This window comes from Arvicola amphibius, chromosome 9, assembly GCF_903992535.2.
Source record: "Arvicola amphibius chromosome 9, mArvAmp1.2, whole genome shotgun sequence".
In the NCBI taxonomy this organism is placed as follows: domain Eukaryota; kingdom Metazoa; phylum Chordata; class Mammalia; order Rodentia; family Cricetidae; genus Arvicola; species Arvicola amphibius.
Window position 1 is genome coordinate 92441313 of NC_052055.2, and position 24727 is coordinate 92466039.

General features: G+C 43.4%; 1 protein-coding gene across 1 annotated transcript in view; it reads left to right on the forward strand.

Moving 5' to 3' along the window:
- The first annotated feature begins 8791 nt into the window (after window positions 1-8791).
- The window catches only part of Vwa3b (von Willebrand factor A domain containing 3B), a 182890-nt gene continuing 166954 nt past the window's right edge, over window positions 8792-24727 (forward strand). Inside the window, exon 1 of the mRNA XM_038343822.2 lies at window positions 8792-8906. Within this exon, the coding sequence (XP_038199750.2) occupies window positions 8792-8906 (115 nt within the window). The remainder of the gene's footprint in view (window positions 8907-24727) is intronic.

Here is a 24727-nt window from a genome sequence, read left to right on the forward strand (position 1 = left end):
TCTCTCTCTCTCTCTCTCTCTCTCTCTCTCTCTCTCTCTCTCTCCTCCCTCCCTCCCTCCCTCCGTCCCTCCCTCCCTTCCTTTCTTCTTTTTTTAAAATCGTGGCAGCTCTTTCATCGAGAGTTGCAATGTGGCGAAACTGTGAACACCCCTTTATCTCTGTTAGACCCATACCCCATAAACTGAGCACATGTAATGAGCTGCTCCAACTCCACATTTCTTTCCCTCAACTGCATAACAAAGAAAAGACCTCTTTATAACGCCATGGGAGAAATCAAAACGAAAGACGCAAGCTGGGGTGATCTGCCTGAAGTAATGTGGGGGAATAGACTATCTTCAGCAGGCAGCGTCTCCTGCTTCTGCCTATCTTCTTCCCTTAGCTCCCTTCTGTTCTGCCTGTACTTCTGCCTATCTTTGATTTGTTTGTTAACCTAATTCTTAATATTCGCTACTGTCAGCTTTCCCAGGGTCAGCCATAGAGGACGAACCTTAGATCCTGTCTCTGTTCTGTGGCCCCTGATTGTTCCAGCTGGTTCCACAACACTACTGTCCCACACCTTCATTGCGGCGGGGGTGGGGGTGGGGGTGGGGTGGGGTGGGGTGCCTAGCTCCTCTTTACTCCTGCAGGGCCCAGCGGTGGGCGGGGCCGTATCCCGAGCCACGCCGTGATTGGCGGTGTCCTGGCAACCGTAGCGATGTGGTCGTCAACAGAGATTGGATTCCTGCAACCCTGCGCCCCGGAACCGGGACCCTTCGCCAGCGCCAGCGGGAGTCACAGCCTTGTCCAGCAGTGGGACGCTGGCCGCGCCCACCTGCTTGTGTCAGCGAGGCCCGGGGGGGGGGGGGGGCGACGCTGCTGAACGCGACCCGCCTGGCTTTGCAACTGACAGATTACCTAGTAAGTGTTGGACACCTTCCTTCCAGGCCAAGAACCTTCCAGGTTTCCAACCGGTGTGCGTAGGGAAGAACAAGGTTGCAGTTTCTAAGTTGGATCTCGCTTCTGCTGAAAAAGCGCAGTGGCCAGGTCTCATTCATTTGCTAAATGGGCTGGTTTTCAGGGTCAGGCTCGCAAGCATGTATCAGCCCTTCTTACACAGAGGGCTTTCGCCATCCTCAGCCCCTGCGGCACCTCAGTCCCTTGATGGATAACAAACTCTTTAATGCATGTCTATCCACAGGCTAATTGTAATCAGAGGATGGAGCATGCTGATCAGCACGTTAGAAACTTATTTCTAAGAAGCAATGATCAAAACTAACAGCCCAAATCCAATGTGATCTTGAGCAAAAGCTGTTTGCAACTTTCAGTCTGGGGAAAGCCTCTGCTTGCTTCCAATTCAGTTCTTCTGGGGTGATCACCCACACATCGCTTTCTCTTTTTCATATGGACGTTTGAATTCATGTAGTCGTTCTTTTCATCTTGGGAGCTCGCCCTTTCTTTCCTTCTCATCGAAGCACTCAGACTCTTAGATGTTCAGTTCTTGGTCCTGTTCTTTCAACAAGTGGAACAGACTATTTCAATCTCCTTAACTCTGCCCACGTTTATCGGAGGCGATGATCTTAGCCAAGCTTTGCCTTTTAAGGGCAGAAAGATGGGGGACTGTTAAGAATTGTAACGGGGATGCACCATGAAACATTATCCCAGCTTCCTTCCTTATCCCAGAAGAATCAGAGTTCAGAACTCCCACAACAACCCCCCTCATCCCAGCCCAGATTTTCTTTTTTAGAAACTAGCAAAGATAAAGGAAGTTCAGAGGTGTGGATCATAATGTTTACCAGGGTCTAACTTAAATTAATAGAGTTTAAATTAAACTCTTGTCAAGGGCATGGGCAGCAATGGGGTAGCTCTTGGCTTTTCGCTGTGGGCAGAAGACCAGCAGCAGACACAGAAGGGCCCTTATTATATTTGGTTGAGCCTTTTGGATTTGTACAAACCATCCCCCATGCTGCCATGTGTTCAGGGGTGTGTGTTTAGCCCTAGGCTGGCTTCAAGCCCACAGTCCTCCTGCTTCAGACTCTCGAGTGTTGGGATGACAGGTTTTGACCACCTTAATCTTTCTGTTTACCCAGGAGCTTTGCCTGACCATGGTTTCAGTCCAGGCTGTCACTTCCTCCCTACACTCAGGAAATCCTTCTCTCTTTTTCTGAACTCTATGGCTCATTAGACAATTCCAATTTTTAAAACAGAGGCCAGCCAGAGGTACTAGTATTTCCTTATAATCCCAGTCCTCAGGAGGCTAGGGCAGGGGATACCATAAATTCAAGGCTGGTCTGAGCTACATAGTTAGACCCTATCTCAAAACACCAAAAAAACCAAACCCACAAAAACCCTACCACCAGTAACAAATTATCCCACATTGTAGAGTGATATAGTCTGACCTTTGGGATTCCCTGCCTCAGAGGACACTCCCGAGCAATTATACTAAACAAACTGTATAATCACACCCAGGAAAGAGTGTGCTGATGTTTAAAAGGGTGGTTGTTTCCTGATCATAACTTTCCTAGAACCCGTTTTGCCTTGTTTGAAGACAATCAGGATTTTCTCAGTTGCTGTGAGTGATTGATTTAACTCAACATTATATGTAGTGCGTGTTGCATAACAATGTGCCAGAAGAACTCATATATAGTCTGTCCCTGTAGTCATCAAACTTGCGTTTAGCCTAGAGAGGACAGGCCTGTGTCTGAGACCACAGGGATGAAGCCTCATAGTAAAAACTAGGCTTTTGGGGCTAGAGAGGTGGCTCAAAGGTTAAAAAGAGTCGCTGTTCTTTCAGAGAACCCAGTTTTGGTTCTCAGTCTGTAATTCTGGCTCCAGAGTTTCCAAGGGCATCTTCATACATGTGACAGACAGACAGACACACAAAAAGATTTTTTAAAAAACTTGACTTTTAAGAGTTGCTCAGAGCAGTCTCAGAGGTACAGTAAAGGCAGACCCCCCCTTTTAAAAAAATATTTATTTTTTAAAAAAGAGAGCAAACTACCTTTTTTCACTATACATATCAATCCAAGTTCCCATTCCCTCCCCTCCTCCCATTCCCTCTACATACCCTCCCACTCCACCCCTATCCAATCCTCAGAGAGGGTAAGGCACATTGCTTTGGGGAAGGTCCAATGGCCTTCCTACTATATCTAAGCTGAGCAAGGTATACATCCAAAGAGAATAGGATCCCAAAAAGCCAGTACATACAGTAGGGATAAATTCTGGTGCCACTGTCAGTGGCCCCTCAGTCTGCCCCAGTCATGTAACTGTCAACCACATTCAGAGGGACTAGTTTGGTCCTATGCTTGTTCCTTCCCAGTCTGTCTGGAGTTGGTGAGCTCCCATTAGCTCAGGTAGACTGTTTCAGTGGATGTACCCATCATGGTCTTGACCTCTTTGCTCATATTCTCATTCCTCCCACTCTTCAACTGGACTTTGGGAGCTCAGTCCAGTGCTCTGCTGTAGGTCTCTGCCTCTGTTTCCATCAGTTACTGGATGAAGGTTCTATGGTGATATTTAAGATATTCATCAGTCTAACTACAGGTCAAGTTTGAGCCCCCCCTCTATTCCTTTAGGGTCTTAGCTGGGGGTCATCCTTGTGGATTCCTGGGAATTTCCCTAGAGTAAGGGTTCTTGCTAACCCTATAATGGCCCCCTCAATCAAGATAACTCTTTCCTTGCTCCCTTTTCTGTCCTTCCTTCATCTCAACTATCCAATTCCTGATGTGGGATTTCTCTCTGTATGCTGTGGATACCATTGGTTAGTAAAGAAACTGTCTTAGGCCTGTGATAGGGTAGAGTAGATCTAGGCAGGGAAAACTAAACTGAATGCTGGAAGACAGGAGGCAGAGTCAAGGAAAAGTCATGTAGCCTTGCTTACCCGGTAAGCCACAGCCTCGTGGCGATACACAGATTAATGAAGATGGGTTAATTTAAGATGTGAGTTAGCCAAATACATGCTTAAGCTATTGGTCAAAGAGTATTGTAAATAATATGGTTTCTGTGAGATTATCTTGGGAGTCTGAACAGCCAGGAACAAACAAGTGACTCCCTACAACACACTCCTTCAAGTTCTCCTCACCCCTCCCCTTCTCCCCTCCTCTTCCCCTCCTGCCCTCCCTTCTCCCCCCACCCACATGCTCCCAGTTGTATCAGGTGATCTTGTCTATTTCGACTTTCCAGGTGGATCTATATATGTTTTTCTTAGGGTTCCCCTCATTACTTAGCTTCTCTAGGATCATGACCTATAGGCTCAGAAGGCAGACACTCTTGACACAGGTGCTGAAGGGTAAGACTCCACACTGGACAATGGCTATGAGTGTGGAGAGGAAAGTGGGTGGGCTGTGTAGGAAGGGCGCTTGTTAGGCCTGTGCCCCTCCAGCCTTCCCAGCTCTGATAGCCAGCCAGCCCTTCATCCCCCTGCTGGGAGTGCTTTCTCTCTTCTTTCCTCATTTTCTCTGGCTCAGTTTCACTTCCAGCCCCTTCTTTCCAGGTATTCTCAGGCTATAAAACCCCAGGGTGAAGATCTGAGTCAGAATGACTCACACAGCTTCTTAGATCTGACAGAGCCAGTCACATCTTTAAAAAAAAAATCAACTGTACAAAAATTCTCCCGAGCCCCAAAGGGGCTGGACATGTGTTGTAACAAGTGGGAGGATTCAGTTGCTGCGCAAAGGGCCCGAGCATGTGTCCTTTTTAATTTTATGAAAATTCAAGCAAATTAAAGAATCTTTCCCCTTGGCTTAAAAAGCAAAGACGTGGCCCTTCTTCCCGGCTTTTAAGGTTGTGAGTGTCTGTGAGAAACCCTTATTAGGCCGGTTTGTGTAAAAGCGCTCCCTTTAGAACCCAAGTTGAGTCAGCACCTCCTCAGTGAAGAAGGATGGAGGAGGTGACTGTGTTTCTGGGAAGTGAGAGATTAGCTGGACTTGATGAAACAGCTGGGTCATTCTCCTTAGCTTCTCTTGTTTCTATAGGAACAACCAGGGCAAGATCTTCAGCTGCCATCTCTGTGGACAGATCTCCAAAAGCAGCTTCAAGCACAGTGGCCTGCCCTTGTTTCCACGCTCTCTGAGTTCTTCACAGCCCAGTATGATTGGGTAGTAGGGATTAGGAAAATCCTTGGGGAGGTGGCTCAGTTAGGACAATGCTTGCTGTTGGGAGATCCGAGTTTGGATCCTCAGTACCCATGCCCACGTAAGAAGCCAGGTGCAGTGGCACCACCTGCAACTCCAGCCTTGGGAGGCAGAGACAGGAGGATTCCTGGAGCTCCACGGCTAGCCAGCCTAGCCAGTTGGTGCACTCGGGGCCCAGCGAGAGACCCTGTCTCAAACAGTAAGGGGAGAGTGATTTATGAAGACACCAACTTTGGCCTCTGGTTTCCATATGCATTCACACACACACGCATGCATACACACACACACACACACACCATACATCATGTACATGTACACACACACCATATATCATGTATACACATACACACTATACAACATGTATATACATGCACACACCATACATCATGTGAGCACGCACACCGTACATCATGTACATACACACACACACTATACAACATGTATACACACACACACATACAAAGTGCTTTGAGTAAAAGTATATCTTGAAACAAAAACAGTTGCTAGAATAATTACTTTTAGATACTTTATTTTTACATTAGTTCTTTCCAAAATAGTAAGTGCTTATACACACACAATGCAAACTTTGGCACATTTGATCCTGGCAGCAGCCTCCAGTTACTGTGTCATGCAGGTGTGTTATTCTAGAGGGGCGGAGTCAGTTGCTGTAGTAACAGGACAGGCTTATGCTGAAGTTTGTTAGGCATTTTTTTGTTTGATTTTTGCTTTGTTCTTGAGACACAGTCTCATTATGTATTTCAGCTGGCACCCAAATCTCAATCCTCCTGCCCAAGTCTCCCGAGCGCTGGCACTATAGGCACATGACACCGCTCCTGGCTCACACTGAATTTTGATTTTAACATTTCCCTGCGTCGTGATGCCCTTTAAGTCATCTTGTCACATATCTAAAATGAATCTTGTAACCTTGTTCTCACAAGGGAAGAGTCTCCCCAGTCGTATGGATTTGGAGACCGTTGGAAGTGACCCTCTAAGGATAACACAAATTCGCAGAAACCTTATCATGAAATTGTCATCTTTCATGGCCTAAAGAGCTGAGCCTGTGCCTAGAGAATCAAGGTTAGTGCTCTCTGCCTGAGGACTGGGGAAGTCATACTAGAATGCACCTCCCTCTAATGGTAACCAGGTGGCTAAGAAAAGCCTTTGAATGTCGCTCCTGTTGCTTCTTGGCTATGGCAGAACCCTTGAAAAAGCTCTTGAAATTCTCAAGGCTTCTGATTCCTCAGCTGCAGGCAGGGTGTTAACATCTTGTAACTGCTGTGTTCATGAGAGAGAGTGCAAAACAAAGGGCTCAGCCTCAAGGTTGATTTCAAGTGGAAGCTGCTTGTTCCTATCATAATAAAAGTCACAGAACCTTTGTCAGTTCTCCCACTAGCTGTGAGATGGTGAGCTGCTCTCTCAAATCTCCCTGTCTTGGTTTCCTCATCAGTAACGTGAGAATGAGAGTCATATCTGTCTTGGAAGGTTGTTTGGGTTGATTTTCTTAAAATTTAGATTAAATATTACATGTATACAGATGTGCCAGGTGTGGATTCCTGCACATGAGTGCAGAGCTCTTGGAGGCTAGAAGAGGGGGTCAGATCCCTTAGAGATGAAGTTAAAGGCAGCTGTGCACTGTCCAGTGTGGGTTTGGGAACTGGACTCAGGTCCTCTGGAAGAGCGGAACGTTTTCTTACCCACTGAGCCATCCACCTCATAAGGCTGTTGAGAATGTATGACACTGTATGTGTCAGAGCAGTGTTTACTATTCATGCTTCCAATTTCTTTTGGCAAAGTGTTTCTGGCTTGGGGCCACCTGATGTTTGGACTTGGCTAACTTTCCACGCAGTAACACTAAGACTCTGAAGAAATTGAGCTTCATTTATTTTTCATTTCTATATATATTTTAAAGAATTATTTTCGCATGTGTGTACATGTGTGTACGTGTGTTTGTAAGTATATGTGAGTACGTATGGGGGACACACCCTCGGCCTGTCACAAGGGTGGTTGGATCTGAACTCCCGTCCTCATGATGTGTAACAATCACACTTAACAGTGAAGTCATCTTTCTAGTTCCTAGAAATCCAGTTTTAGAATTGGAAAGGGGAATCTATTTGTTATTGAAGAGGCTTCATGTTCTTGGGAGACCATTTTTAAACACTGAACATTGGCTACATAGTAATTAGAACCTTCTAGCTGCCACCCAGTTACTGATACAATCAGTGAACTCTGGCCTTACAGGGTTACACTCGCTCCCAGTCGTAGGCCCTGCCCAGTTGTGGGGAGCAGGTTAAGATTGTATTAAGGTCTGGGCAGTCTCTTCCTCTTGTGTACACTAGCTATATTTAGGCCAGTTGAGATGAGTTTAATACAGCACATATTGCTTTGAGTCCAGTTGCTCCCAGAACAGCTGGTTCCGCCAGCCAGAACGATGAAGTCCAATTTTAGCGTGAAACCCCAGAAAACAAAGCATTCGGGATGCAGATCTGTGTGTTCCAGTGGGGCTGAGCTGTTGCCCGCCCTCACCTCCCAGATGGCTAGTCCACTTCAGGGCTTTGTTGTTTGTTTTTAACCATCTTTATCCTTGGGTTCAAAATATTCTGTGTCAATGTGTGAATATAATTAGCACGCAGAGGTGTAAAATGGCTTCCAGGGACCGTGTTTATTTTCCAAAGTGGGAGAGTGAGTCCTGTGTTTTTCTAATTATAAAAATAAATCCCAAGCCGGGCGGTGGTGGCGCACGCCTTTAATTCCAGCACTCGGGAGGCAGAGGCAGGCGGATCTCTGTGAGTTCGAGGCCAGCCTGGTCTACAAGAGCTAGTTCCAGGACAGGCTCCAAAGCCACAGAGAAACCCTGTCTCGAAAAACCAAAAAAAAAAAAAAAAAAAAAAGGAGTAAAAAAATAAATCCCATTTTAGAAATGTTCAAATAATGCACAAACTGAAACACTATGGAATAGGCAAAGCTGCACATTAGTGTTAATCTTTCTAGATGTTTCACATCACACATATATGTAGGTATATGATTTATGGCCACCACCTGGTAGTGTGCGTCTATACTGTAATCTTAATGGGTAAATACTATGTTTTAGAGTAACTCAGTGGTGATGTTGATGTTAGATCGCCACCCTGTTGTGGGAGGCCGCTTGTTCGTTTCCTGGTCTTCCAGACTCCTGAAATAATCACATAGAAACTATATTATTTGTCATACCATTTGGCCAATAGCTTAAGCATATTGCTAGCTAGCTCTTACATCTAGAATTAACCCGTTTCCATTATTTTATATTTTACCATGAGGCTTGTGGCCTACCGGCAAGGTTTCAGTTGGCAGCTGGCAGCTGGCACCTTTTCCCTCTGGCGGCTACATGGTGTCTCTTGACTCTGTCTTCTTTCTCCCAGCATTCAGTTTAGTGTTGTCCCCCACTCCCAGCTCTACTCTGCCCTATCACAGGCCAATACAGATTCTTTATTCATTAACCAATAAAAGAAACACATTTACAGAAGTGCTTCCTACACTACCCCAGCATGTTTTCAGGAGCCCTGAGTTTGACCATTTCCCTTACAGGAAGTCCCTTGTGACTCAGGTCTTGGCTTAGAGATGGAAGATTCAGGATCATCTTCCTCTATTGTCCCGGAGCAATAGCCGCAGAAGCTGGAGAGACAGCACAACACCAAGCACGACAGGCATGGAGGAGCAGAGTCTTATTTCATCTGAGCAATGGCTTCAACTGCATGGGCTTAAGAGCAAGAAGCTGAGCTTGAAGCAGATCTTGTCCCAGATTGGATTCCCACAGTGTGAAGGTACAGTACGCACAGAGGCCTTCAGGGATCCTACCTCAGCTCCTGAGAAGCCATAGGCCTCTGCACTTGTTTGGATTCTACATCCTTGCCAGGGGGAAATGCTTGCACATGCTCCACCACAATCTATGTACTTCACATAGAAATACAACTGGAACTACACAGGTTCAATATTAATGCTGCTTCGCTTCATTTGTGTATGTGTATTTGTGCATGCATGTTGTGTGCATATGTGTGTATATGCACGTGTGTGTGGGCCAGAAGAGGATGTTGCCCTCTATTTCTGTACACCTTATTTCTTCAACACAGGGTCTCTCACTGAGCCTGGAGTTCACAGATTTCCTGGTTAGCCTGGGAACCATTAACTTCCGGCAATCTTTTGGTCTCCTCTCTTTCCCACTCTCAGCACTGGTGCTAGTCTCATGGCAGCTTGACCCAAACTAGATTTATCTGAAAGGAGGAAACCTCAGTTGAGGCAAGGCCTCCATGAGAGTTGGCTGTAAGGCATTTTCATAACTAGTGATTGATGGAGGGAGGGCCTAGCCCATTGTGGGTGATGCCATCTTTAGGCTGGTGGTCCTGGGTTCTATAAGAAAGCAGGCAAAGCAAGCAAGGGGGAACAAACCATTACACAGCAATCTTCCATGGCTTCTGCATCAGCTCCTGCCTCCAGGTTCCTGCCCTGTTTGAGTTCCTGTCCTGGCTTCCTTCAGTGATGGACTACAATATGGTAGTGCAAGCCCAATAAACCTTTCCCTTGTCAACTTCTGTTTGGTCAAGGTGTTTTGTTGCAGCAACTAAAACAACTGGGATTGTAGGTTTGTTCAGACACGCCAGCTTTTCCACTTGGGTTCTGGGGGTCATCAGAACTCAAGACCTTATCCTTATGCACCAAGCACTCTAATCAGTGAGCCCTCTTCTAAGCCCATTAGTGTTATTCTTTGTGTTTGGGGGAGTTGTGTGTATATGTGTGTACAACATGTGTATTTGTGTGTGTGTGTGTGTGTATGTATATATGGGGATAAGACTTGGCTCTCCATTTTAATTAATTAAATACTTTTTGCTGGGTGTGGTGGAGCACACCTTTAATCCCTATACTTGGGAGGCAGAGGCAGGCAGATCTCTGTGAGTTCAAGGCCAGCCTGGGCTGCATAATGAGACAGCTACGTGCTGTCTCAAGAAGAAAGTGGGAGGCTGTTTGTTGGTTCCCGGCCACCTGTCTATCTCAGACCCAAAATAATCACACAGAAACTGTATTAATTAAATCACTGCTTGGCCCATTAGCTCAGGCTTCTTATTGGCTAACTCTTACACATTAATTTAACCCATCTCCATTAATCTGTGTATTGCCACATGGCAGTGGTTTACCGGCAAAGTTTTGGCATGTCTGACTCAGTGTAGCTCCATGGTGTCTCTCTGACTCAGCCCCTCTTTCTCCCAGCATACAGCCTAGCTTTTCCCGCCTAGTTCTGTTCTTCCCTGCCATAGACTCAAAGCAGTTTTTTATTCATTAACCAATAAAAGCAACACATAGACAGAAAGAGCTCCCACACCAAGGCCCTGTCTCGAAAATATTTTATTTATTTAGCAGGGTAGTGGGGTGTGTGGCAGTCAGAAGACAAGCCATGGGGATGAGTTCTCTCCTTTCATCATGTGGGTTCTGGAGATGAGCTCAGGTCTCCAGGTTTGGTGGCAAGTGCCTTTACCTGCTGAGGCATCTCTCCAGCCCTCTACTTTATTTTTTTAAGGCAGGAGCTCTCATTGAACCTGGAGCTCCTATATTTGGCTAAGCTTGTGGCCAGTGAGCTCTGCAGAACCAGCTGTCTCTGCCTCCCCAGTGCTGGGATTAAAGGTGTGCACCACCTTCAGCACCCATGCCTTGTCCAGTGCTGAAGATTGGAACTCACGCCCTCGTGTTTGTTTGGCAAGTACTTGACCAACAGAGTTGTTGTCTCAGTCCCAGTTTAATTCTTTGTAATGAAAAGGTAGAAATTGCTTTTATTTACTCACTCCACAGCAGAGGTCTTGATTATCCTCTGGGATTCTCAATCCCCTTTTAGACTGACTGAAGTAATTGCTTTATTGATTAAGACAGAAGCTATGTGCTGTCTCAAAAAGAAAGTGCATTTTTCCTTCAGGGGGCCTAATGGCTCATTGTTCTTATTTTATTTTATTTTTTGTTTTTTAAGACAGAGTTTCTCTGTAGCTTTGGAGTCTATTCTGGAACTAGCTCTTGTAGACCAGGACACCCCCACTGCCTGGCTGGTTTTTATTTTTTAATTTTTTTAATTTTTAGCTTTAAAATATGAATTTATTTATTTATTCATTATGAGCATATGTCCCTGGGAGGTTGTGAGTTTGCATATGTGGAGGTCAGAGAACAACTTGTGGGTCTTGGCTTTCTCTTTTTCCCAAGTGGGTTCTGGGGATCCAACTCAGGTTGTCACTGTGGAGAACAAGAATAGTCACTGCTGATATTTTTCACCAGCCCTGAGGCATATATTTCTAAATATTCTCATTGTCATGTTTGTTCTTATCTCTCAGTAATATCTAATTGCCACCCCTAGGCAGCATGAAATGTGTGAAAGTATTTTTATTTGCATTTTTTGATATTGCATTGACTTGAGGCTTTACTGAAACATGGGGCCTGGGAACCAGGGCTCCTGAGTGTCCGTGTGAGGGATAGCCCACTGCACGAGAAGTACCTTCTCCAGCACATCTGTAACATGGTGCATGAAGGGCATGGCCTTAGGATAATTCAAATTAGGTGTAACATGATCAATAAAAACCCAGAGACAGATATTGAGGTTTAATCTGGAGGTCAGAAAAATAAAACAGCCAGCCACTGGCTCTTAACTCTACCTCAGTACAAAATGGTGATCCTGCCTTCTGGAATCTCAGAATGAGACTGTGTCTCAGAGCTGTCTCCTCCCATTTTATATTTCTCTCTAGTTCTGGGATTAAAGGTGTGCATTATTACCACCCAGTTTCTATGGCAAACTAGTGTGGCTACTGGAATTAAAGGCGTGTGTCACCACTGCCTAGTCTATAAGGCTGACCAGTGGGGCTGTTTTACTCTCTGATCTTCTGGCAAGCCTTATTTATTAAAATACAACGAAATATCATTACATTTTCCCTTTTTGTCTAAAATAAAAAAAGAAGGCTACAACTAATATAAGAAAACTCTATACAATAAGTACAATGACTATACATAGTATATACAGGCAATAAATATATCAACAATGTCTAGTCCATTTGCATTTGCAAATTCAGAGAAAATACTCCATATCTGTCTTATCTTGGTGAGTCCAAAGTCTTTTTTTTTTTTTTTCTCATGGTTTATTTTTTTTTATATTTAAAAATTTCCATCTCCTTCCCTCCTCCTCCCCCCTCCCTCCCCTCCTTCTCCCCTTTCTCTCCCCTCCTTCTCCCCCTTCCCTCCCCTCCCCTCCACCCATACCTCCCCTCCCTCCCTCTCAAGGCCAAGGAGCCATCAGGGTTCCCCACTCTATGCTAAGACCAAGGTCCTCCCAACTCCCCCCAGGTCCAGGAAGGTGATCGACCAAGCTGAGAAGGCTCCCACAGAGCCCGTCCATGAAGAAGAATCAGAGCCCAGAGCCATTGTCCTTTGCTTCTCAGTCAGCCCCCGCTGTTGGCCACACTCAGAGAGACGGGTTTGGTCGCATGATCCATCAGTCCCATTCCAACTGGAGTTGGTGATCTCCCATTAGTTCTGTCCCACCGTCTCCATGAGTGAACGCACCCCTCTCGTTCCTGACTTTCTCCCTCATGTTCTCGCTCCTTCTGCTCCTCATCGGGACCTTGGGAGCTCAGTCCAGTGCTCCAATGTGGGGCTCAGTCACCTTCCCCATCTGTCGCCAGCTGGAGGTTCCCTCACGGTCCTGACTTTCTTTCTCATGTTCTCTCTCCTTCTGCTCCTCATCAGGACCTTGGGAGCTCAGTCCGGTGCTCCAAGGTGGGGCTCTGTCATTTTCTTCATCTATCGTCAGGTGGAGGTTCTATGGTGATATGCAAGAAATTCATCAGTATGGCTATAGGAACTGGCCTTTTCAGGCTCCCTCTCCTCAGCTGCCCAAGGAACTAACTGGGGGCGTCTCCCTGGAAACCTGGGAACCCCTCTAGGGTCAAGTCTCTTGACAACCCTCAGGTAGCTCCTTAAATTCAGATATATGCTTCACTGCTCTCATATCCACCCTTCCTATATCCCAAGCACCCCATTCCTCCGAGCTCCCCCCGCTCTCCCCTTCACACTTTTCTCTCCCCATCTTCCCTTGGCCCAGTCTTGCCCAACCCTCAAGTTCCCAATTTTGCCTGGCGATCGTGTCTACTTCCAATATCCAGGAGGATTACTATATCTTTTTTGGGAGTTCACCTTCTTATTATCTTCTCAAGGATCCCAAACTTATAGGCTCGATGTCCTATAATCATGGCTAGAAACCGAATATGAGTGAGTACATCCCATGTTCATCTTTATGGGTCTGGGTTACCTCACTCAGAATAGTGTTTTCTATTTCCATCCATTTGCCTGCAAAATTCAAGATGTCATTGTTTTTTACCGCTGAGTAGTATTCTAGCATGTATATATTCCACAGTTTCTTCATCCATTCTTCCACTGAAGGGCATCTAGGCTGTCTCCAGGATCTGGCTATTACAAATAATGCTGCTATGAACATAGATGAGCATATGCTTTTGTTGTATGATTGGGCATCTCTTGGGTAGATTCCCAATAGTGGAATTGCTGGGTCCTGGGGTAGGTTGATCCCGAATTTCCTGAGAAACCGCCACACTGCTTTCCAAAGTGGTTGCACAAGTTTGCATTCCCACCAGCAATGGATGAGTGTGCCCCTTACCCCACAACCTCTCCAGCAAAGGTTATTATTGGTGTTTTGGATTTTAGCCAATCTGACAGGTGTGAGATGATATCTCAAAGTTGTTTTGATTTGCATTTCCCTGATAGCTAGGGAGGTTGAGCATGACCTTAAGTGTCTTTTGGCCATTCGAACTTCTTCTGTTGAGAATTCTCTGTTCAGTTCATCGCCCCATTTTTTAATTGGGTTAATTGGCATTTTACCGTCTAGTCTCTTGAGTTCCTTATATATTTTAGAGATCAGACCTTTGTCAGTTGCAGGGTTGGTGAAGATCTTTTCCCAGTCAGTAGGCTGCCTTTGTGTCTTAGTGACAATGTCCTTTGCTTTACAGAAGCTGCTCAACTTCAGGAGGTCCCATTTATTCAATGTTGCCCTTAAAGTCTGTGCAGCTGGGGTTATGCATAGGAAACGGTTCCCTGTGCCCATTTGTTGTAGAGTACTTCCCACTTTCTCCTCTATCAATCTCAATGTGTTCAAATTAATATTGAGGTCTTTAATCCATTTGGACTTGAGTTTTGTGCATGGTGATAGATATGGATCTACTTTCATTCTTCTACAGGTTGACATCCAGTTATGCCAGCACCATTTGTTGAAGATGCCCTCTTTTTTCCATTGTGTACTTTTGGCTCCTTTATCAAAAATCAGGTGTTCATAGGTTTGTGGTTTAAGATCCGGGTCTTCTATACGATTCCATTGGTCAACTTCTCTGTTCTTATGCCAATACCAAGCCGTTTTCAATACTGTAGCTCTGTAATAGAGTTTGAAGTCAGGGATGGTAATGCCTCCAGAAGTACCTTTATTGTATAAGATTTTTTTGGCTATCCTGGGTTTCTTGTTTTTCCATATAAAGTTGATTATTGTCTTCTCAATCTCTGTGAAGAATTTTAATGGGACCTTGATTGGGATTGCATTGAATCTATAGATTGCTTTTGGTAGAATTGCCATTTTTACTATGTTGATCCTCCCAATCCACGAGCAGGGGAGATCCTTCCATTTTCTGGTATCCTCTTCAATTTCTTTCTTCAAAGACTTAAAGTTCTTGTCAAATAAATCCTTCACTTCCTTGGTTAGAGTTACTCCCAGATATCTTATGCTATTTGTGGCTATTGTGAAAGGTGATACTTCTCTGATTTCCCTCTCTGCTTCCTTATCCTTCGTGTATAGGAGGGCGACTGATTTTTTGGAGTTGATCTTGTATCCTGCCACGTTACTGAAGGAGTTTATCAGCTGTAGGAGTTCTTTGGTGGAGTTTTTGGGGTCGCTTATGTATACTATCATATCATCTGCAAATAATGAAAGTTTAACTTCTTCCTTTCCAAATTGGATCCCCTTGATTCCCTTATGTTGTCTTATTGCTATTGCTAGAACTTCAAGCACTATATTGAAGAGATAAGGAGAGAGTGGACAGCCTTGTCGTGTTCCTGAATTTAGTGGGATAGCCTTGAGTTTCTCTCCGTTTAATTTGATGTTAGCTGTCGGTTTGCTGTAAATAGCTTTTATTATATTTAGGAATGACCCTTGTATCCCTAATCTCTCCAAGACCTTTATCATAAAAGGGTGCTGAATTTTGTCAAATGCTTTTTCAGCATCTAATGAGATGACCATATGGTTTTTTTCCTTCAGTTTGTTTATATGATGGATTACATTAATAGATTTTCGTATGTTGAACCAGCCCTGCATCTCTGGGATGAAGCCTACTTGATCGTAATGGATAATTTTTCTAATGTGTTCTTGGATTCGGTTTGCCAGTATTTTATTGAGAATTTTTGCGTCCATGTTCATGAGTGAGATTGGCCTGTAATTCTCTTTCTTGGTTGAGTCTTTGTGTGGTTTAGGTATCAGGGTAACTGTAGCTTCATAGAAGGAATTTGGCAGTGACTCTTGTGTTTCTATATTATGAAATACCTTAAGGAGTATAGGTATTAGGTCTTCTTGGAAGTTCTGGTAGAATTCCGCATTGAAACCATCTGGTCCTGGGCTCTTTTTGGTAGGGAGGTTTCTGATAACAGTTTCTAATTCTTCGCGACTAACAGGACGATTTAGAGCATTTACCTGGTCCTGGTTTAACTTTGGTATATGGTATTTATCTAAAAAACTGTCCATTTCTTTTACATTTTCCAATTTTGTGGCATACAGGCTTTTGTAGTAAGATCTAATGATTTTCTGAATTTCCTCTGTGTCTGTGGTTATGTCCCCCTTTTCATTTCTGATCTTGTTAATTTGCGTGTTCTCCCTCTGCCGTTTGATTAGATTGGCTAAGGGTTTGTCAATCTTGTTGATTTTCTCCAAGAACCAGCTTCTTGTTTCATTGATTCTTTGGATTGTTTTCTGTGTTTCTATTTTGTTGATTTCTGCCCTCAGTTTGATTATTTCCAGTCTTCTACTTCTCCTAGGTGAGTCTGCTTCTTTTTTTTCCAGAGCTTTCAGGTGTGCTGTTAAGTCACCAATGAGTGCTTTCTCCGTTTTCTTTAAGTGGGCACTTAGTGCTATGAACTTTCCTCTTAGCACTGCTTTCATTGTCCAAAGTCTTGTACTTAATTTACTTTCTACTATAACTTGCTTCCTGCATCTGGTAAACAAGGAACACTATAACTATATAGTCTTCAATTCCCTCAGAGACCCAAGAAGAAAATAATATTAACTGAGTAAGCAGGAAGTGTGAGCAAGTGACTTCCAAAAATGTGAGAGATGACAGAAACAGCTGGCTGCCTGGACAGTCATCCAAAGTTCCTCTGCAACATTGGGGCATCTATCTTTGGCCTACAGGCCTAGCATATCCAATAGACTTTTCTGTGAAGCAGGATATTCTGAAGGAATGTCTATCCTTGCCTTGACAATGTTTGGCAATTACTTTCTTTTGTGTCCTGCTTGTCCAATGAGGACCGCACACTGTCAGCGGTTGAGGCAAGAGCACTTTCTTGCCAAGTGGTTTACTTTGCCACAAAGAAAGTAAACTCTATGTGTAGTTTCTTCGATGCCCATTGTCTTCTCTGGAGTAGACTGGTGCTGCCAGGAGCAGACATGTCTCATTGTCATAAAAGAAGAAGAACCCAGGTTATTAAAAACATCTTAGATGCCATATTCTGTGGATCTCTGAAGTGTCTGAAGATGACCTGTCTATCTAAAATATATCTTTGTTTAATTTTGAAAACATACCTAATATGCTGCAAGTTTGATTATAATAGGTGACTAATTGCTAACCTGCGTTTTCCTATTGTCCTAAATAGTTAGTAATAATAACTTTTAGAGACCAGAAATTTGCATTACATTGTTAAATGAGCTATATAGGTACAATACCTTAAACAAGTTTAGAAACATATATGGAGACTGTTTTAACAAAATTAATCACAAATTTGTATAAATATACAAAATTTGTATATAATATACAAAAGTCCAATAAAATGTAAAACACTTAAAACTAGTAGTTGCTTTCTAAAAGTAGATTCAATAATTTACCTTTTTATCTTATAATGTTTATAATCCTCCCTTTTTCCTTTTCAGAGTAGATTCAATAATTTACCCTTTTATCCTATCATGTCTTTATTTTCCTTTTTTCTTGTCGAAACAAGAACATTGAATCTAATTTCCTTTTTTTTTTTTTATCTTTTTTTTCCTAACCATTATCCACAACAACTTGTAACTAACACTCTTAACAAAGACAAACAGTCATAATCGATTTTTGGGAATGTGGTCATAGTTTTCTAGGCTACTTCCTGCTTATTGAGGATGCTGATAATCTTATGGGGACCTAAAGAAAATTTAGGATTATGATCAAGTCCTGACTGGAGTATTCTGTGAAGCTGGATCATCTCAGCCAGCAGTCTTAAAGCTGTTCTGGATATAGAACTCAGAGGAAACTGCAACAGAGGTGCTCTAAAATGTTGGATCATCTGGGTCATCTGTTCCCATTGGAGATTTTTCAGAAGGTCTTTCTTGATCAAACCTTATTTTTCTTAACCCAGAAAGAATCCACAGCCTCTCATTGCCTATGGCTGTCCTGGTACTCACTCAGTAGACCAGGCTGACCTCAAACTCACAGAGAACTGTCTGCCCCTGACTCCCAAGTGCTGTGATTAAAGGTGTGCGCTATCATGTCCAGCTACTCTGTTTCTTTTTAAAGGACTTTCTCTATCCTTTTTTCTCTCTCCCAAGCCTACGTATATTTTTAAACATACTGTAAACTGTTTAGAGGGTTTTTTTGGTCTGAATCTGTATTTAATATTATATATATATACTTTTCTGAGCACAAGCTAGGTGGCCAGAATTAAAGAGGTGGCTTTGGCAGCTGGCTCCACCCCATTCCTTGACTTCTTGGGAGTCTAACTTTATGGCAGAGGTACTGATAGGAGCCATGTTTATTGCAACACTGGAGTTTCTAGGTCCCTGCCACCACCAAGAAGGATGCTGCTATGCTGCTGGCTGTTCATATTCACCATTTAAGTTTTTGGTGGCAGGGCCTGCCTCTTCAAAGAGCCACCATGCAATTTTTGCTGTTAACTCTGAGTCAGGAAGCCTTTTTTTTTTTTTTTTTTTTTGGTTTTTTTCAAGACAGGGTTTCCCTGTAGTTTCTAGAGACTGTCCTGTAACTAGCTCTTGTAGACCAGGCTGGCCTTGAACTCAGAGATCCACCTGCCTTTGCCTCCTGAGTGCTGGGATTAAAGGCGTGCGCCACCACCACCCGGCATCAGGAAGCCTTTCTTAATGGAGCCACACCTCTGCTTGCCTCTAGCAAACAGAGACCACCCAAGAAAATGCTGCTACCAAGAAGTCATGCTTGACTCTGTTCTCTTGTGTCTAGAATTCCTTTCCATGCTTCCTCAGGCTTTATGTGGATGTAGTTGCCCCACGTTGGCTGTCATTTGTAACATAATTAAAATTCCAGAGACAGATATTGGGGTTCAAGATGAAGGTCAGAAAAGCCAAACAGCCAGTCCACTGGCTCTTACCTCTACCTCAGAATGAAATGGCGAGCCTGCCTCCGGGAATCTCAGAATGAGACTGTGTGAGAGCTGTCTCCTGTTTTATATTCCTCTTGAGGACTGGGATTAAAGGTTTGCATCACCACTGTCTGGTTTGTAAGGCTGATCAGTGGGGCTGTTTTACTCTCTGATCTTCTGTCATGCTTTGTTCATTAAAATACAATGAAATACCACTTCATGTAGGTGATTCTGAATTAGTCTATAATGCAAATATTTATTCAGCAGCCAGCAAGACCAAATTTTGAATCTGAATTCCTTGCCATCTCACTTGGCAGTTAGCCCTGCGGTGGTCGTTTGAAGTCTAGATCTGCAGTTGCTACAGACTGATCTGGACTTCCCTGAACACAAGACTTTGCTCTCCAGTGTTCTGCCTTCCTGTCTATTCCCTCTCATGAGCTAGAATGCCTGTGAGCTACTTACATACTTATGACTGAGAGTTTGCCTATGATTTCCTAATATATTTTCATATATCTTCATATCATATAGATCCTATTATAGTAAGATATATTAATATATCTTCATATAATCAATATATTTTCTAATGTTTCTAATATGATATAACATGTTATATATTTTCTAATATATAATATGAAGCATTAATCTAATTAATCATAATTATCAAAAAAATCAGGATTCAGATATTGGGGTAAAAGCCTGGAAGATCAGAGAACCAGGAACAGCTGCCAGTTGCTTCCTACTCTCCTCTTTCCAAAAGCTGAGATCCTCTCTCCACCCCGCTTATCACACTTCCTGTCCCCACCTCCCAAGTGCTGGGATTAAAGAGGTGAGCCACCACCACCCAACTTCTAATTAGTGGCTAGCTCTGCCCTCTGATCTTCAGGCAAATTTTATTTGTCAGAACACAAAACAAAATATCATACAACCGTGATATTTTTAGTGGGCTTTTATTGCTTGTAAAATTTACATTGGCGTCCCCTTTTATTTCTAATATTTGTAATTTTCATTTCTCTTTATAAATCTTTTTGCTTTGTTTTGGTTTATTTATTTTTCATTTTTGTTTTTTGAGACAGTGATTTATTTATTTATTTATTTATTTATATTGTGTTGTTTTTGTGTAGCTCTGGCTGTCCTGGAAATGGATCTGTAGACCAGGCTGGCCTCAAACTCACAGAGGTCCACCTGACTCTGTCTCCCTAGTGCTGGGGCTTTTATTTTTATTATGATTATTTTTTTAAAATGTTCTATTTTATTTATTTATTTTTTCCTTGAGGCAGGGTCTTTGGTTTTTCAAGATAGGGTTTCTGTGTATAACCTTGGCTGTCCTGAACTCACACTATAGACCAAGCTGGCCTTGAACTCATAGAGATCCTTTTGCTTCTGCCTCCCAAGTGCTGGGATTAAAGGCATTAGCCACCTTGCCCTGTTTGTTTTCGTTTCTTGGTCTTGCTATCTAGTCCAGGCTAACCTGGAATTTGCACTGTGGCTCAAGCTTGTCTTGAACTCTCCATCCTTTGTAGAGTTCTCACCATTTATTGAATTAACAAGATCTTCATGTGTGGCTCTTTTCTTGGATACATTTGTTTTTCAGAATTGTATTCTCTACTTTCCAAATATCCTCGTATTTTTAAAGGTACCTTGTTTGGGTTGATTTTCACACTATTGAGGCCAGAACTTTGAGGCTCTGGAAATGCGCTGGTAGCTGATCTGTGTCTCACTGTCTATTTTTGGTGAATGTCCACCCCCGGCCCATACCGAAGAATGACTTTTCCACAGTTACTCGAGAATATTTGTAAGTGTTGTTTAGCATAGGAGCATTGATAGTACGTTGTCCACATATTTAGCAAGTTTTGTGAATGAATTTGCCCCTTAGTTTGGTCGGTTTTGTTTATGTACCTCACCAAGGCCTGGAGCACAGGATGCCGGTGTCCTACCACCGAGCTCATCCCAATTGCCCATCATTTAAGAGATATTTCTGCTTGTGTCTTTCCTATTTTTATTTCCTAAGCCACAGATCAAACTGAGGGCCATCTCCCTTTTCATATTTGTCAACCTATTTTTATATCTTTTGTTTAGATTGGATATTTTTATTGCCATCTTCAAGTTCATTCACTCTTTGTTTTGCTCCTGAGCCCATACACTGAGTTTTTACTTTTGGTTATTTTTATTTTTTTTTACTGTTCAAATATAGTTTAATTTTTTTCTTTTTTTAATTTTTATTAAAAATTTCCGCCTCCTCCCTGCCTCCCACTTACCCCCTCCCCCCTCCACTTCCCCTCCCTCTCCTGTCCAAAGAGCAGTAAGGGTTCCCTGCCCTGTGGGAAGTCCAAGTTCCTCCCCCCTCCATCCAGGTCCAGGAAGGTGAACATCCAAACAGGCTAGGCCCCCCCAAAGCCAGTATGCATAGTAGGATCCAAATCCAGTGTCATTGTCCTTGGCTTCTCAGCAGCTCTCATTGTCTGCCATGTTCAAGGAGTCCGGTTTTATCCCATGCTTTTTCAGTCCCAGTCCAGCTGGCCTTGGTAAGCTCTGAATAGATCAGGTTATTTCTGTTTTTAAGAGAACATTTAGGTCCAGCAAGGGATTGTGGCTCATTTCTCCTTTATTTAAAAAAAAAACTTTATTATTAGCAAAATAATGGGTTCTGAGACACTTCCATATGTACAACGTTCTTTGATCATATTCACACCTCCTATATCATGCCCTCATACTTCCTCCTTATCTTCCCAAATAGTTCCCATTCTTTTGAATGTTCGCTACTCCTTGATTACTCTGCATGTGAAAGAACGTGTGATCCTCATCTTTCTATGCCTGGCATGTGTTTCACGTGACATGATGTCCTTTAATTCCATCATCAACACAACTTCTTTCTTCTTTATGCTTAAAGAACACTCCACTGGGTACCACATTTCCCCTGTGCATTGGTTCAGTCCCTGATGGGCATAGCTAGTTCTGTAGCTTTGGCTATTGAGGATAGCACTGTGGTGAATGAAGGCATGGCAGCATCCCTACTGCCAGATGACTCTAATTCCTTCAGGCGTGCGCCCAGCAGTGGTATACCCAGGTTAGATAGGAATTCTATTCTTGGTGTTCTCAAGACCCTTCATCCTGATTTCTGCCATGGATGGACTGATTTACATCCCCGCCAGCAGCAAACAGATCCCCCTTGTCCCTGCATGATTGCCAGTATCTCTTGGTTGGTGTTTTCTTGATGATAGCTATTTTGATTGAGGTGAGATGGAATTTCTATTTAGTTTTTTATTTGCACTTCTCCGATGGCTAAAGATATTAAACTTTTTTCCATATAGTTATTGGTGAACCGTACTTCATTTGAAGCATCTATTTAAGCATATTTGGTCATTTATTGATTGAATTATTTGTTCTTTGGGCATTCATAGTTTTTTAAAAACAATTATTTAGCTCTCTCTGTGTGTACATGCATGTGTATGTGCACATGTGCATGTGCACAGGTGTCACAGTGTGTATGGGGAGGCCAGAGGACAGTTTGCTGGAGTTAGTTCTCTTCTTCTACATTACGGGTCCCAGGGATCAAACTCAGTTAGGCATAGCAGAAAGTGTCTTTACTGGGTGATCCATCTTGCCTGCCCACTGTTTTTCTTTTGAGTGTGTGTGTGTGTGTGTTCAATATCTTATATCTTATTAGACCATAATGATATGAAACAAGAATTCAACAGCAGGAGAACTACAGAAATTATATAAGCGCACAATATTTGAACAACATAATTTTGAACAATTAGTGGGTCATTGAAGAAATCAAAGAGAAAATCTTAAAAGCTCCCTAGAGTCAAATGGAGATGGCAACAGAGCCTACCAGAGCTGATTGGACTCAGTAAAGGGAGCTCTAGGTTTATATATACTATATAGCTATAGTTTATAGCTACAAGTGCTTACATTAAAAGCAGAGAGGAGCTGGAGAGGTGGCTCAGCAGTTAAGAGAACTTGTTGCATTTGCAGAGTACCAGAGTTTGTGTCCTAGCCCACACGGTGGCTCACACCCTCTGTAACTCCAGTCCCAGGGAATTCAACTCCTTCTTCTTGCCTCTTTGGGCAGCAGGCACACATGTAGTGCACATGCAGGTAGAGCACACATATGAACAAGAAAAAGAAGGAGGAGAGAAGGAATGGGAGCAGCAGCAGGAGGAGGCAGAGGAGTAGGAAGAGGAGAAAGAGGAGCAGGGGATGGAGGAAGGGAGCAGGGGGTGTAGAAAGAGGAGCAGGGGGTGGAGGAAGGGGACCAGTGGGCGGGAGGAACTAGAACATGAACAAGAACAAGCATACAGCACCATTGGGTAGACCACAGTTTAATTATTTGATTATCAGTCAGTAGATGGAAAGCTGATTTTTTTTTTTCTAGCTGGAAATGAACTTGACAGAACCCAAACTCTAAATTCTCTCCCACTAAATACAGTCTCACCAGTTAGTGCCTTCCTTTTGAGGATGGAGAGAAGTCCAGGCTTTACTTTGTCTAGTTCTGATTGCTCTTCAATGGCTTTAGACAGATGTCTTTGCATTCTGTTCGGGGTTCATAGTGTGTGTGTCTGGATGTGTGTGTGTTTAGCCGAAGATCTACACCATTGTTGTTGGAGGCAGAGCTTACAATGCCTTTCTGTCACCTAAGTTAGTCTTCCACAGACTTAGCTCCCTCCTCCCTCCACAAACAGCCCCTCTTTGGAGTTGAAGTAAGATAAACATTTATGGTAAAGAAAGACTGGGGTTGCTGACTTGAAGTCCCTGAGTCAATGGGAGGCAAGAAGCCCAACTCTCAGAACTGGAGTTGTCAGAGTCTGTAGGTCTGCTGAGTGGGGTGGGAAGGGCTATTGATGGAATGTAATGATCTAGTCTTTACTGATGAGGGAGCTGGATTTAAGACTTTACATCTTATCATAACCCTCATGATCTGGGACCAACCTGACTAAGGAGGCTGTAAAATTCATCTTTTCGGCCTTCCTTATTTTTTTTGTACTTTTAGAAATGCTTCTTTGTTTACGTGTGTATGCACGCACCTGCCGTAGCATGTGAGTGGAGGGTAGAGGACAACTTCTTAGGGCCGGCTTTCTCTTTCTTAGTGTGGGACCTGGGAGTCGAACTAAGGTCACGAGGCTAGCTGGCAGGCACCTTCTACTTGCTAAGGCATCTTGATAGCTTCCCTTCTTTTTCTTTCTAAAAGATTTCTTTAAAATTATTTCTAATTAGGTGTATATGTGTGTGTGGGGGTATATGTACATGAGTGCGGTGCCCCAGGAGGCCAGAGTTCAAAGGTCCCCCTGGAACTGGAGTTATGGGTGGTTGTGAGCCACCTGACGTGGTGCTGGGAACTGAAGCAAGGTCCTCAGCAGGAGCATTTGCTCTTAACCCCGAGTCAGTTCTCCAGCCCTGCTCCATGACACATCTTAGTTTGGTTTCTGCTGCTGTAATAAACATGTAATAAACCATGGCCAAAAGCAACTAGGGAGGAAAGAGTTTATTTCATCTTTTTTAACACCCAGGTATAGACTCCCATGGAAGAAGCCACAGTGGTTTGAATGAGAATGTCCCCTATGATATCTGACAATTGAATACTTGGTCCCCAGTTGGTAGTTGCTGTTGGAGGAGGCTTAGGAGGTGCGTCTTTGTTGGAGGAAGTGCATGACTATGGTTTCAAAGCTTCTTGCTTCCTCGGTTTGCTTTCTCTGCTTTCTGCTTGTAGTTTGAGAGGTGAGTTCTCACCGGTTCATGTCATGTCTCTGCCAAGTCACAATTCCCTGCCACTATAGACTCTGCTCTCTGGAACCCTAAGCCCAAATAAAGTTTTTCTGTTGTAAATTGCCTTGGTCACGCTGTTTCATCACAGTATTAAAAAATTAACTAATCTAGAAGGAAAGACAGCACTCGAGATGGACAGGAGCGGTGAGGCAGGGCTGGAGGAGTGCTACTTACTAGCCTGCTCCTCATAGTTTGCTCGGCCTACCTTCTTTCCTTTTTTTTTTTTTTAACCTTG